General features: G+C 41.7%; 1 protein-coding gene across 1 annotated transcript in view; it reads left to right on the top strand.

Moving 5' to 3' along the window:
• The window catches only part of LOC311226337 (exostosin-1b), a 202,593-nt gene that overhangs the window by 178,014 nt on the left and 9,863 nt on the right, over positions 1–14,716 (top strand). Inside the window, exon 8 of the mRNA XM_084311759.1 lies at positions 12,255–12,350. Within this exon, the coding sequence (XP_084167885.1) occupies positions 12,255–12,350 (96 nt within the window). The remainder of the gene's footprint in view (positions 1–12,254; positions 12,351–14,716) is intronic.

Genomic DNA, 14,716 nt, shown 5'->3' with positions numbered 1-14,716 from the left:
TTGATTCCCCTTCCTTCTTCTTTACCAGCATGGGAAATGAAATGGAATTTGCTCCCCGATGGCTGTGTGTGTGTGTGTGTGCGTGCGCGTGCGTGCGCGTGCGCGTGTTCCTGCGGCTCCTTAAGAAGTCTTAAACGGTCTTGGAATAAAATCATGGAAATGAAGGTCATAAATTGTCTTAAATTTACCGTAAATTAGCTGTAGGCGTTAAATTAGCAGAGGGTGCGTTTAAGAAAAGAAAATTCACTCACAGTAGCCTACCGTAAAACAACCGTAAAAGCATGTATTTGTTTGAATAGGTTGGTATTAGACAGTGAGAGAATCTGGCGTTACGTTTACATTGGCGCCTGGCTGCATGGCATCAAAGAGGGTCACCGTTATTAGCTTTATCGTCAGTGAAGGTTTCTAGCTTGCTAACAAGCTAAGAGGTGATGGGGAAATGCACGTTTAACGACAAACGGTTGGAGGACGATGGGCTCTGGAGGTGGTGGCACCGGCAGGAAACCGCCACGAAGCAAGGCCCAAAGACTTTCACATTAGGAACCAGGGGGGTGAAAGCCATTAAATCCCACATGAAATGTGAAAAGCAACAGCGGTACGTAATGGTAACCAGTGGGGCTGCTGTATGGTAATGCCTGCATTTCTTGCACGTTGTGACCAGAAGGTTGTTGAAGAAAGACGGATATCCATGCCAACGGGTCCAATTTGTGCTTTGCATCCTCGCCATCCCTGTATGACCAAGTCACGGTAAAAACCTAAACTAAGCTTGTCCCAAAACCGTTAAACTAACCCTGGAGCCGCTCACAGCAGAGCTGTCCTCTGCTGACATTTGCTTTCATTTGAGTTGATTTGGCAGAGAATAGTCAGAGACGGGCCTCTTTGGAACAAACCGTGGGGAATGAGACGGGCTGAGCCTGAGATACTCTCCCTCTCTCTTTGTCCCCCCCTCTCCCCTCTCTATACGTTGTGGTTAAACCGCTACAATGTTCAGTGATTTTAAGTAGCCAAACGTTACACTATAAAGAATAACTGGATAGTTGATGGTAGTAAATATTTCACTTCAGTAGTTGAAATATTCAAAAATCATTAAGTCTGCTATAAGCCATTCCCCCTCTTAACCTCTTCCGCCCGTGTTATTCGTGAGATTTTAGTTTTTTAAATGTGTTGTTGTGATCGATAAAGCGACCATCACTGAATGGTGGATATTGTAGTCATTTTGAGAAGAGGACATCCAGAGCTTTCAATGAGTGTTGGAATTTTTTTAAACTACACATCCCAACGGCCTCTAGCTGCCTTCAAACAAATGACTAGTGTATGCATTTTTTTTATTTCTCTTATTACTCGGGATTATATACCACAAAACTGAACGTTATTGGCATATATTGGAGCGCAGTTTGTTTGTCTCCCCTATTTTGAACATTTAGCAACCATCCAATTTGAAATCAGGTTAAAAATGGCGGAGCTGTTGCAAGAATAAAAAACCTACTGTACATACAGTAGATTTCATTATCTGTTCTTCATGCACGCCTGGTGATACTAAATCCAAATTGAACTCGGCCATTTGAAAGGGAAGATTTGGCCCAATTCATAAATGTGCGAATTGGCTATAATAAAGTAATTTATAGGCCTGCTATTCTATATTCTATAATAATATTTCAAATTGTATTGGTCCGGATGGGAGAATTCAGTACTGTATCTACAAAACCTTCTGTTTAATCATCTTCCCTTTACTCATTTCCTTAGATTTTTTGTACACGTGATCTCAAGAAGGGACTGAACGAGCTCAGTGGCAGTTATTCATGTCTGGTCATTTTTAGCATGGTGTTATTCACTGTCAAAGATTCAAAGAAAAATCATAATTCATATTATCCTTTGTTTCATCACAATTCAAGCAAGCCTAGTAATAGACACAATATTTCTGACACTGGCGATACATTCACTGAGGTCCATAGATGTCCCTAGATACCAAGAACATGCAAATGGACCTTGTAGAAGTGGAGCAATATTCCATTTACTTAGGTATGTATTTTAGGCAGATTTTCAGAAAATAGGGCTCCGGGCTTAAGAGGTTAAGCTAATTATCTTTAACAATCCTGATGCACAAAAAGCCTATTTCATAAAAAATTGGGATGCAGATTTATATACTGTATATACATACGTATATGATTTTTTTATAATCTTTAAATCAAATCAAATGTATTTGTAAGGCCTGACAACACACGCTAATGTCCCCATGGGCCGGACTATGCCACGCTTTAAAGATAGGAGTGCGTCACCTTGTTTGTAGAGCTATATTCTATATTATAGCTATGGGGACAATACTATGGTCATTTGACACTGACTTTCTTCCATCCAAGATGCAAAAAAGAGATTATTTTTTCATGCATACGTTCACACGTTATCGTGGTGAATATAAGTATAATTTGAAATTTCAGAGTGATCCGGGATAATTCCTTGGAAGCAAGTAATAGGGCGCAACGTGAATTCTACTACAAGCGTTGGCGTTTATAATCATTTATAATAGGTATTATGTTTCATCATGAATGCATGCAGCCCGCCTGATCTCAAACCTACCGAAGTCGATTACGTCTTTGCATCCCCGAGAATATTTGATAAATACGAAGTGGAAATGACACCCAATGCGCTATCAGATCACTGCTACTTAATCCTGAAAGCAACATTTGGTACATTATCTACCCGGGCCCCAAGATGGCGTTTTAATTCGATGCTGCTTAACAACAAGGAATTCATTACACAAATTAAAGAAGCTCTCACAGTATTCCTACAAGATAATGCTAACTCGGTGCAAGATCCCAGAATATTATGGATGTCGGTAAAGAGTATGATCAAGGATTTCTCGGATAGATTTACCTCCATATTGCGCAAAAATCAAAACACAAAACTGTCTGAAATGGAAACGCTTTACTCAACGCTTTTTAATTCTTTAAAATACAACAACTCTACTAGACTAGATAACCAAGTTAACATTCTAAAGACCGAGATCAAAGCAATGTACAGACAAAAATCGGAATTGCAAATACGCAGCACTAGACAACAGCAGTACTTCCAAGGTTCTAAACCTAGTCACCTATTAGCCATGCGACTAAGAATTAATGCAAAATTTGCAGATATAACTGCCATTAGGAAACAACAAGCTCTAGTAACAGAACCCAAAATAATAAACGATACATTCAAAGAATTCTACTCCGATTTATATAACTCAGAAACGACCTTTGATCAAGACAAATTAGACACATATCTTAATCAAATTACTCTCCCTAAACTTACGGATGAAGACGCTAAACAGTTAGAAGTACCGATCACATTAGAAGAACTCAAGAAGGCCATATCCGGAATGAAAAACGGCAAAGCTCCGGGAATTGACGGTATCCCATCAGAAATGTACATTTCTTGCTGGGACATATTTGGACCCTTATTACTAAATATGATCTTATACTCAGTCAAAGAGGGAAGCTTCATTGAACACCAAAATACCGCACTCATTTCAGTTCTTCACAAAAAAGACAAAGACCCCACTGAATGCGGTAGTTACCGTCCTTTAAGCCTCCTCGGAACCGATGTCAAACTGTACTCTAAGATATTAGCCATCAGATTGCAAAAACATATGACGTCTTTAGTTCATACGGACCAAACAGGCTTCATAAAAGGTCGCCTGATCAATGATAACATAAGGCGAATACTGCACGTACTAGATACAGACAAAGAGGACATCACACCTAAGGCGATACTATCCCTGGATGCTATGAAAGCATTTGACAGGTTGGAATGGTCGTTTCTATGGGCAGTATTGGAAAGGATGGGGTTAGGAAAAGGTTTCATTGATATGATTAAAGTACTATACAAGGACCCATCGGCCATGATTACAACAGGCACAATCATCTCCAAAATCTTTCCGGTATCACGCTCTGCCAGACAGGGTTGCCCTCTTAGTCCCGGACTATTCAATTTATCATTAGAGCCTTTAGCACAATATATAAGACAATCCCAATCCATAGAACCAATCGTAATCAAGGGCACACAACAAAAAATTAGTTTATATGCGGACGACGTAATATTGTTCATGCAAAACCCCAACACCACATTGCCTCATCTGCTCAAGTTGATTGAGAACTTTGGTGATTTATCGGGATTTAAGATAAATTGGCCGAAGTCGGCTTTCCTTCCACTTAACACCCCTGCAAAAAAAGATATAACCCTCCCAGGTGCGATACCGATGGTAAAACATTTCAGATGCTTGGGAGTGGAAATATTCCCCACCATAAGACAAACGGTGAAGCACAATTACACAAAAATACAGAACAAAATCAAGGACGACCTGGACAGGTGGGCAAAACTTAAAAACTCAGTACAGGCAAGGGTATCAATAGTTAAGATGGATGTATTACCAAGAATCAATTTCTTCAGCTCAATGCTTCCGTTACCTCCTCCAGAGGGCTACTGGAAAAGATTACAAACCTCCACATACAAATTTATTTGGAATAACAAACCACCTCGCATAAAAAGATCCACCGCACAGAGAAGTAAAGCAGACGGTGGCATGGCAGTCCCAGATTTTTTACAATATTTTAATGCCTTCACATTAAGACCATTGAAGAAGATATGGTTTGACCCCGAGGCTTTGGTATCTTGGAGAAAATTAGAAGAAAACATAGTAGCCCCACAGAGATTGAAAGACATAGCATACACTAAACTTTCAATCAAGCATTGTGAGCGAGAATTTGGCCCAATAATAACCCATGCAATCAGGACATGGCGGGAAACACAAAGGAAATTTCCTAACAATCAAGTATGGCATAATCACACTCCCATATTCAATAACAATGCTCTCTTAATGGGAAAACGACCTATAAGATTCCCTGTATGGGAAGAAAGAGGCATACACTCATTAGGGGATATTTTTAATAACAAGGGCCTCTGTAGTTATGTCGAAATATGCATAAAGTTTAACCTCACCGAGTCCACATGGCTTTTTTACATACAGTTACGACTTTGTATGAGATCTCACGGTGTTCCATTACACATACCAATTGAACACCACAGATACCACAAATTTTTCTATGACAGAGATACATTGGGAGGTTTTGTATCAGGTTTTTATTATCAATTACTAACGTCCTCGTACGAAACCCTTCAACTAGACAATGTCTGGAGGAGGGATATACCAGACCTGGAAAATGACTTTGATTGGCAAGGAGCCTGGGCAAATGTCCGACTTACATCAAGGAACCCGGATCATCAACAAATCAATCTGAACTATATTCACAGGACATACTTGACTCCTATAAGGCTGTGCAAAATGGGGCTTATACAAGACTCCAAATGCTCCCAATGTACAAATGGGGACGAAGGAACATTTATGCACATGTATTGGGACTGCCCACCAGTTAAGGCATTCTGGGAAGATGTGTCCCAACAATTATCAATACTATATTTTGGAATATACCTGTACACCCCGCGGTATTGCTATTGAATGATGTTTTTGAGTTTGCAGTGAACCCACAACTAAAAAGATTGGTTTTATCGGGTATCACAGTAGCTAAAAAACTGATTGCATCACGTTGGTTTCAACCGGAAAAAATTTGCCGGAAAGTGTGGTTTCTTACATATCTTGATGTGATATATCAAGAAATATCAACAGCAAGAATTCTAGGGCTCAATGAATCCAAAATGTTAATGTGGTTAGAAGTGGTGGAGAGAATAAAAGCTAGCCTATAATGGTGATGTCTGGTTAGGAGTGAGGGATAATGGAGGTACTATCCAAGAGGGGGGCCGGGAGGGGGGGATTTGAGCTGGAGCATATGTGTGTAGGGTTTTAGAAAATAGGTATTCGGGGTATATTATATACTAACATTTATATAATTGTAACTTCGCTGGATATACACGGTATACGGTTAAAATGTTATTATTGACTATTTTTGTTTTATCCTGTTTCTGTACTTGCATATATTTTAACCACCTTTACTGAAAGTTTCATTATACATTGTGTGTTGAGTACTGACTTTTAATAAGTTTTGTTTTGCAATAATAAAAAAAATTAAAAAAAAAAAAAAAGATGTCCCTAGATACCAAGAACATGCAAATGGACCTTGTAGAAGTGGAGCAATATTCCATTTACTTAGGTATGTATTTTAGGCAGATTTTCAGAAAATAGGGCTCCGGGCTTAAGAGGTTAAGCTAATTATCTTTAACAATCCTGATGCACAAAAAGCCTATTTCATAAAAAATTGGGATGCAGATTTATATACTGTATATACATACGTATATGATTTTTTTTTTTTTTATAATCTTTAAATCAAATCAAATGTATTTGTAAGGCCTGACAACACACGCTAATGTCCCCATGGGCCGGACTATGCCACGCTTTAAAGATAGGAGTGCGTCACCTTGTTTGTAGAGCTATATTCTATATTATAGCTATGGGGACAATACTATGGTCATTTGACACTGACTTTCTTCCATCCAAGATGCAAAAAAGAGATTATTTTTTCATGCATACGTTCACACGTTATCGTGGTGAATATAAGTATAATTTGAAATTTCAGAGTGATCCGGGATAATTCCTTGGAAGCAAGTAATAGGGCGCAACGTGAATTCTACTACAAGCGTTGGCGTTTATAATCATTTATAATAGGTATTATGTTTCATCATGAATGCATGCAGCCCGCCTGATCTCAAACCTACCGAAGTCGGCCCATGTCACCCCACTTCTTAGGGACCTGCATTGGCTCCCCATTGCTGCACGTATCCGCTTCAAGGCCCTCGACCTAGCATACCGTGCGGCAAAGGGAACCGCTCCCGCCTACCTCCGGTCAATGGTCTCTAACTACACACCCTCAAGACCCCTACGCTCTGCATCTTCTGGCCGCCTCAGACCTACTCCTATCCAAGCTCCGGGAGGGTCATCAAAGAGAAGCCGCCTATTCTCAGTCCTTGCCCCACAATGGTGGAATGAACTACCCACCCCAGTTAGGACAGCCGAATCCCGTCCAATCTTTTGCCGTCGACAAAGACTCACTTCTTCAACCATTATCTGAAATGATAATAATAATAAAAAAAATAATAATAATATCTAACCCTGACTAACCTTACTGTCATGCACTTGTCCTAATAAACTAACCTACACTGTAACACGCAACACTTTGATAAACATTGTTACTCAGCTGATAGAGTTGTACCCTTCTTGCTGTCTTGTCGTACAGAACTTGTAAGTCGCTTTGGATAAAAGTGTCAGCTAAATGTAAATGTAAATGTAAGGGGGGGGGTCGTTTCTGATGCTTTGATTGCCAGTAACGGCATTCGTGTTGAACACTACAGAAGCCGATCAGCTGGATGGATATGAAAACATTGTTGGATCAAGCTGAAATTGATGTCAGATTGTCCTTACCTGTGGTCGTGGTATTCCAAAAAGAATATTCCAATTGTCTGATTGCGATTTCCAGTATTGGTGTCCATCTGGTCCCGGACATAATTTGGCACAATTTAGAGTGTGCCAGATGCGTTTCGAATAGGTCGGATGAAGCGACTTACTCGGCTCCGTCTAAATATAGCACCCGGAGACATTGAGTAACACAGAGTTAGATATAAGGTTTCAAAGGGTGGGCGACACTGCCATCTGGCAGGATGCGGCCGGTAATGCACTTTGGCGATCTCAAAATCCTTTCATATGGCAACACCGAGCTCAATGGATGAATAATGAATGAAAATTGCGAATAAAAGAAAAAACTACCAAAAAATAAATAAATGCAACACTCCCAGACCCCACGCAACTAAAAACCTAGCAAAAACCTAGCAATAGGAAAAAAGCACCACAGGCAAAAGCACCACAGGCAAACCTTAGAAGGGCCGTTCAAGGGGGGATCTCCCTTCTTAGATGTCGGTGATAGTAGTGTTGCTACTGTATAAAACAGGCGAAACAGTTGGTAAGTATGTACATATGTGTGTAATGAAACACAAATAAGTACATGCAATAGCAACTGGGGTACATAAGAACATTTTGAAAGATTGAAAATAGAGCTGATGAATACCCCCCCCCCAACAATGCGTATGGAACTTTCATAGTAATTCTCCTGGCTGTGAAATGGGTATTAAAATCTATTCAAAGTGGTCTTAATAAATGTCAGGAGGCTAGGGGGTGTGCTGTGTGTGTGTGTGGGTGCGCTGTGTGTGCGTGCGATGTTGGACATTCACTCCCATGGTCTCGGAAACATTCCCCACAATGGCGTCGGAGGAGGTCAGCTGGAGCAGCTTCCCTCTTGGTTTGGGTGGAAGTGCTTTTGTGTCGCCGGCTTCTCTTCCGCCGAGGGAGCCACTTTAGAGCCAGGCTCTGCATGCAGAGTGGAGAGCCAGGTACGCACATGGGGGGGTTTGCTCCTGACTCTCAGTCTACAAAGCCTGCCTGTGGAAGGGGAGGGGGGGTGCAGGGAGGTAGAGCAGGAGGAGGAGGAGGGGGAGGTGTAAAGGGATATAAATAAATGAATGGAGAGGAGAGAACGCAAGAGGGCGGGGGAGAGAAAATTGGGAGCAAGAAAGCTTTTGAGACTCTGCTCTGGCGCATTTCGACATTGTGGACCCCCTGCTGGGTCTGAGTGTGTGCGTGCATGTGTGTGTGTGTGTGTTTGTCAGTGTTCTGGGAGAATAGTGCTCCACTCACATTATTGACGTTGACACATACACACATACCATCAGCACTACCCTGACAAAGCTGGGAAGCCGACAGAGAAACCATCTGTCTCTGTAATCAAACAGGAATAGAACCCAGGAAGAATGGATTTACATGTTGCTTGTGTGTGTGTGTGTGTGTGTGTGTGTGTGTGTGTGTGTGTGTGTGTGTGTGTGTGTGTGTGTGTGTGTGTGTGTGTGTGTGTGTGTGTGTGTGTGTGTGTGTGTGTGTGTGTGTGTGTGTGTGTGTGTGTGTGTGTGTGTGTGTGTGTGTGTGTGTGTGTGTGTGATATGCTCATGTACACCCATTGTCAACGCAAGCCATCTCACCCCTTATCTTCAAGGACAGATGGTGATGAAGGCAGCATTAAACAATGACACAGACAGACGGACATACAGACGATCACAGAGAGGCACAGCATGGAGAGAAGATGGGAATGTGTGGGAATAACGGTTCTGTGTGTGTGTGTACACGTGTGTACGGGCAGATACATGGTATTGTGTGTGTGTACTACAGACAGATGCAGGCTTGTGTGTGTGTACAGGCAGATGCATGGTATTGTGTGTGTGTGTGTGTGTGTGTGTGTGTACAGGCAGATGCATGGTATTGTGTGTGTGTGTACAGACAGATGCAGGTTATTGTGTGTGTATGTGTGTGTGCGTGTGTGTGTGTGTGTGTGTCTTCCTCGTTAAAAATTCATGAGGTCAGCCGTCGGAGTGGAGGAGTGGAAGGTTAACATCAGGTATAATTACATGCCAGCTGACTCCTACGGCACCCAACACGAGTCCCCCATGTAAAACATGCTCAGACTAGCTAAACAGGATTGGTTTAGTCAGCCAGGTCAGGGGCCTGGAATATGATATACAGTATAATGTGGAACACGAGTCAACCACGTTACAGGCGATTCTGGTTGGATGGAAAACAAGCCCTATTTCCTGTTCATGGATGATGCTGTCGAGTCCGCTCTCTGCACAGTCCATGCTGCTCTCTACGCTGGAGCTCCAGCTAGTTTAGCCACAAGACTTTGCGTTGGCTTTGTGGCTAACTCTCTAAAGATTGACAACATCATTGGTCAATAGGAATTGGGGCTAGGGATCCAAAAGTCTGAATTGACCCAATCTCTCCACTTCACTGTTGCCTTTACACTCTCTCAGACCCAGGTTCTAAATCCACGTTGTATGTATCAACAATGGCGATGCTTCATCACATCACACTGCCGTACAGCAACTATTTGTCACGTTTAATGTAAATCGGACAACGTGTTCACAAGTAGCACATCACTTCCTGTTTACCATTCCTTCCTTCCTTTTCAGATATTAAACTGGATCTAGGGTAGGGTGACCAAACGTCCTCTTTTGCCCTGACATCCTCTTTTCACGCCCTGTTTTTCACGGGTCAATTAAGCATGTAGTTAAATTGACTGGTGCGTTGCACCGAATACTACAGTACTCTGTTGCGTGTGACGTATTCCCAGAGAAGACTGCTTTCAGCGATTTGTGGGCGGCTCTACTGCGCTCACACACAAATAGAGGAGGAAGCGGACAGATCCGACCAGCATTGATTCTGCTCACAATGCCAAAGCGAATGTACATTACAGATGAACTGCAGAGAAAATTCCCAATTTACTGGAGTGCAACACGTACAAAGCTTGACCATATGTTTCTGTGTCTATTTAATAAAGGTGCCGGAGATCTCAAAGCTCATATGGACACAGAAAAACATTAAAGGAACACGCCAACTTTTGGGGAAATTAGCTTATTTGCCATCTACCCTGGAGTTTGGGAGGCAGTGTAGCCTAGTTCCCAACAGTCACCAACTACAACTCCAAAACTTTTCAAAAAGCAACAGGGTTTTTGAGGTGATGAAATTACTGCAACCAGGCAGCAGTGGTTTGGCAAAAAAAAGAAAAATCTGAGTATATATCTGCTTAGAAAACGAAAATGTCATATATATATATATATATATATTTTTTTACATGGTAAATACACAGGTCACAACATGTTTACAGGAACGTTTTGGAGTTGTATTTGGTGACAGTTGGGAATTAGCACACCTACTTCCAGTGAATGGCGCTAGGCTAACGGTGCGGCTGTTCCCTAAGCCTAATGCATGCAGAGAAGAAAAGGGTATGTATCTGCTTGTCTAACTCCAGGGTAGATGGCAAATAAGAGAATTTCTCAAAAGGTTGGCGAGTTCCTTTCAAAATAAATCTGTGCAAGGCGAGAGTTTGATGGCAAAGTTGAACAAATTGATTGAAGTATGCAGCTATACAGACTAGAGAGAAAGAAAATCATTTAAAACTATTTTGATGCCTCAAAATTATGTTTTGATTTATGATGATATAAGATGCTTATGATACAATCATTCTAAGGATTACGTGTGTAATCATTTCGTTTTGTACACTAATTGCAAGTTATGCAAATGTAAATAAATCCGTAACTGCATAGTGCACTTTATTATTAGTTACTTTATTAATTCGTATCTTTGTGAGGTTACTGTTTTATAATTTACATTACATTGAAAAGATACAAAAATATATTTAAAAATATATATTATAATACAGAAGAGGTATTATTTTGAACATTAATTCATGTTTAAAAAAAAAATTGAGGCTGGGGGCAGAGTCCTCTTTTTTGGAAATCACATATGGTCACCCTAATCTAGGGGTCGTTACGCTTTGCATTATCAACTATCTTATGTAATGGTACATATTGACACCATCAGTAGGATATCACAAAGGGACAACACATTTCAAATGGCATCGGACAAGCTGTTGAGTTCTTGTGTGTGTGATTTGTCGGAATATTGACTCACAGGCCTCCTTGCTGTAGTTGTGCAAACATAAAATGTGTCCATGACTGTACAACTAATGGGGAAGATACCTGATGGTGGTGCTACAGGTAGGATGTTGACTCACCAAAATAAGTAGGCTTCTTCCTCTCAGGGTCATGAATGTTCACAGCAGGGGCGCTGAGTCGCGAAGCGGTCGTCCCGGGTTCGTTTCCCAGGCCCGGTGGCCATATGCCGCATGTCTTCCCCTTCTTCTCCTCCCGTTTTCTCCCTCTCTCCTCTGTCAGTCCTGCGTGACCAAGATAAAAAAGCTGTCGGTCCTGCGCGACCAGAAAAAGCGAATAAAGATAATGAATGTTCACAGCAAATGTCATGGCAATCTGGGGCAAAAATATGAGTCATCCATGTTACAGGAGTCACTCATCTTACAAGTGATCTTATTGGGTCCCATTATTAAAGATGGATCTGACTAGTCGCAAAACATTCTCTGATTTGTTACAAACTACTGTATGCATGTACTGTAACTAAATGCATCCGGTGCCTTCAATAAAAGCTTAACAAGTAAATGTCACATGTTTACCGGCTTGATTTCAGTAATGATCTCGGAAATGTTGCAGGCTGGAGAGATGCAACATATAAAATTAAGATGTGATATTAAAGTGCATATGGATGATGTAACTGTAATTATAATGAATACTTTCCTCCCCCCTTCTCATCTCTCTCCCTCTCTCTCTTTCTCTTTCTCTCTCTCTCCTTTCTCTTTCTCTTTCTCTCTCTCTCTCAGATCATCGTTCTGTGGAACTGTGACAAGCCTCTCCCTGCTAAGCACCGCTGGCCTGCCACCTCAGTACCTGTCATTGTCATCGAGGGAGAAAACAAGGTGACATACGCACACATACACACACACTCACACATACACATAAGCACACACAGACACATGCTCACACGCACAATATGGATTTAAGTGCACCCTAAAGCCTCATTAATGTGTTGGTTAGCGCAAGCGGTCATTATAACCATCCTCTGACGTCAGATTGTCTGTGATTGGTTCCTGCTGCATGTAGTCATTGTGTAGTTAGGAAAGCGTGGCGGTGAAAACACAAGGGTTATGTATTGTTAGACCTTTACAGACGGTGCACAATATCCCACTCCAACACCACCACCACCACCAACAACAACACCACCCCAATCACCAACACAGACACTATTACTACCAACAACAACAACACCACCACAATCACCAACACCATCACTACCAACACCAATACAACCACCACCAACAACAACACAATCACCAACACCACCACAACCATGTTGTGGAATATTTTAAAGGAGCCAAGACAGTGAACTGTAGAAATTCAGATAGTAGTTTCTTTTCTGTGGCCACAGAAAAGTATCCTCAGTTTACAATCAGAGACCAGAAACGTGAGAAAGAGCTCTGGTCAGACTTACAATTAAATACACCAGCTGGGAATGACAAATGAAAACAAAGATGAAAACATTTAAACAAAGATGGGTTTAGGGGTTTTGTCTGATTATGAAGACAACAAGAAAAGAACAAGATGTGATTTGCTTGGACATGTAATATCTAAGTCAAGCTGTCCTGGGCCTGGTCGTTGGTTAAGACTGTCACCCTAGTGTCTGAGAAACTGTATACTAGTTAACTATATTAACTAGTCAAGGCTATACAGAGAATATCTATTTAAACAGAGCATGAACTAATAGACCCAGTAAGTTGTACAAATGATGTAATAGATGAAACATATAATATTTGCCATAACCACCACCAACAACAACACAATCTCTACCACCACCAACAACAACAAATACTACCAACACCACCATCACTACCAACAACAACAACACCATCACCACCATCATCACTACCACCATCATCACTACCATCACCACCATCATCACTATCACCATCATCACTACCACCATCATCACTACCACCATCATCACTACCATCACCATCCATCATCACTACCATCACCACCCATCACACCACCATCATCACTACCACCATCATCACTACCACCATCATCACTACCATCACCATCATCACTACTACCACCATCACTACATCACCATCATCACTACTACACCATCATCACTACCACCACCATCATCACTACCATCACCATCATCACTACCACCACCATCATCACTACCTCACCATCATCACTACCATCATCACTACCATCACCATCATCACTACCATCACCATCATCACTACCATCACCATCATCACTACCATCACCATCATCACTACTACCACCATCATCACTACTACCACCATCATCACTACCATCACCATCATCACTACCATCACCATCATCACTACTACCACCATCATCACTACTACCACCATCATCACCATACCAACCACCACCATCATCACTACTACCACCATCATCACTACTACCACCATCATCACTACTACCACACCACACACTACTACCATCACCATCATCACTACCACCATCATCACTACCATCACCATCATCACTACCACCATCATCACTACCATCACCACCATCATCACTACCACCATCATCACTACCACCATCATCACCATCACCATCATCACCATCATCACTACCATCACCACCACCACCATCATCACTACCACCATCATCACTACCACCATCATCACTACCACCATCATCACTACCACACCATCATCACTACCACCATCATCACTACCATCACCACCACCACCATCATCACTACCACCATCATCACTACCACCATCATCACTACCATCACCACCACCACCATCATCACTACCACCATCATCACTACCATCACCATCATCACTACCACCATCATCACTACTACCACCACCACCATCATCACCACCACCACCACCATCCCACTACCATCATCATCACTACCATCACCACCACCACCACCATCATCACTACCACCATCATCACTACCACCATCATCACTACCAACAACAACAACACCATCACCATCATCACTACCACCATCATCACTACCAACAACAACAACACCATCACCATCATCACTACCACCATCATCACTACCACCACCATCATCACTACCACCACCACCACTACCACCATCATCAAATTTAGTTTCATCAAATGTCATCATCGTCATTATGGACTTGATCTTGTATGGTACATAACCCTAACCCGCAAAACAATGTTGCTCAATAATTAAATGATAATGCACAATAGATGGCTCAAAGCGTCTGAAGTGTACCGCTGGGAA

This window comes from Notolepis coatsorum, assembly GCF_963971535.1.
Source record: "Notolepis coatsorum genome assembly, chromosome: 4".
In the NCBI taxonomy this organism is placed as follows: Eukaryota; Metazoa; Chordata; class Actinopteri; order Aulopiformes; family Paralepididae; genus Notolepis; species Notolepis coatsorum.
This window is presented reverse-complemented; position numbering and strand designations above follow the sequence as displayed.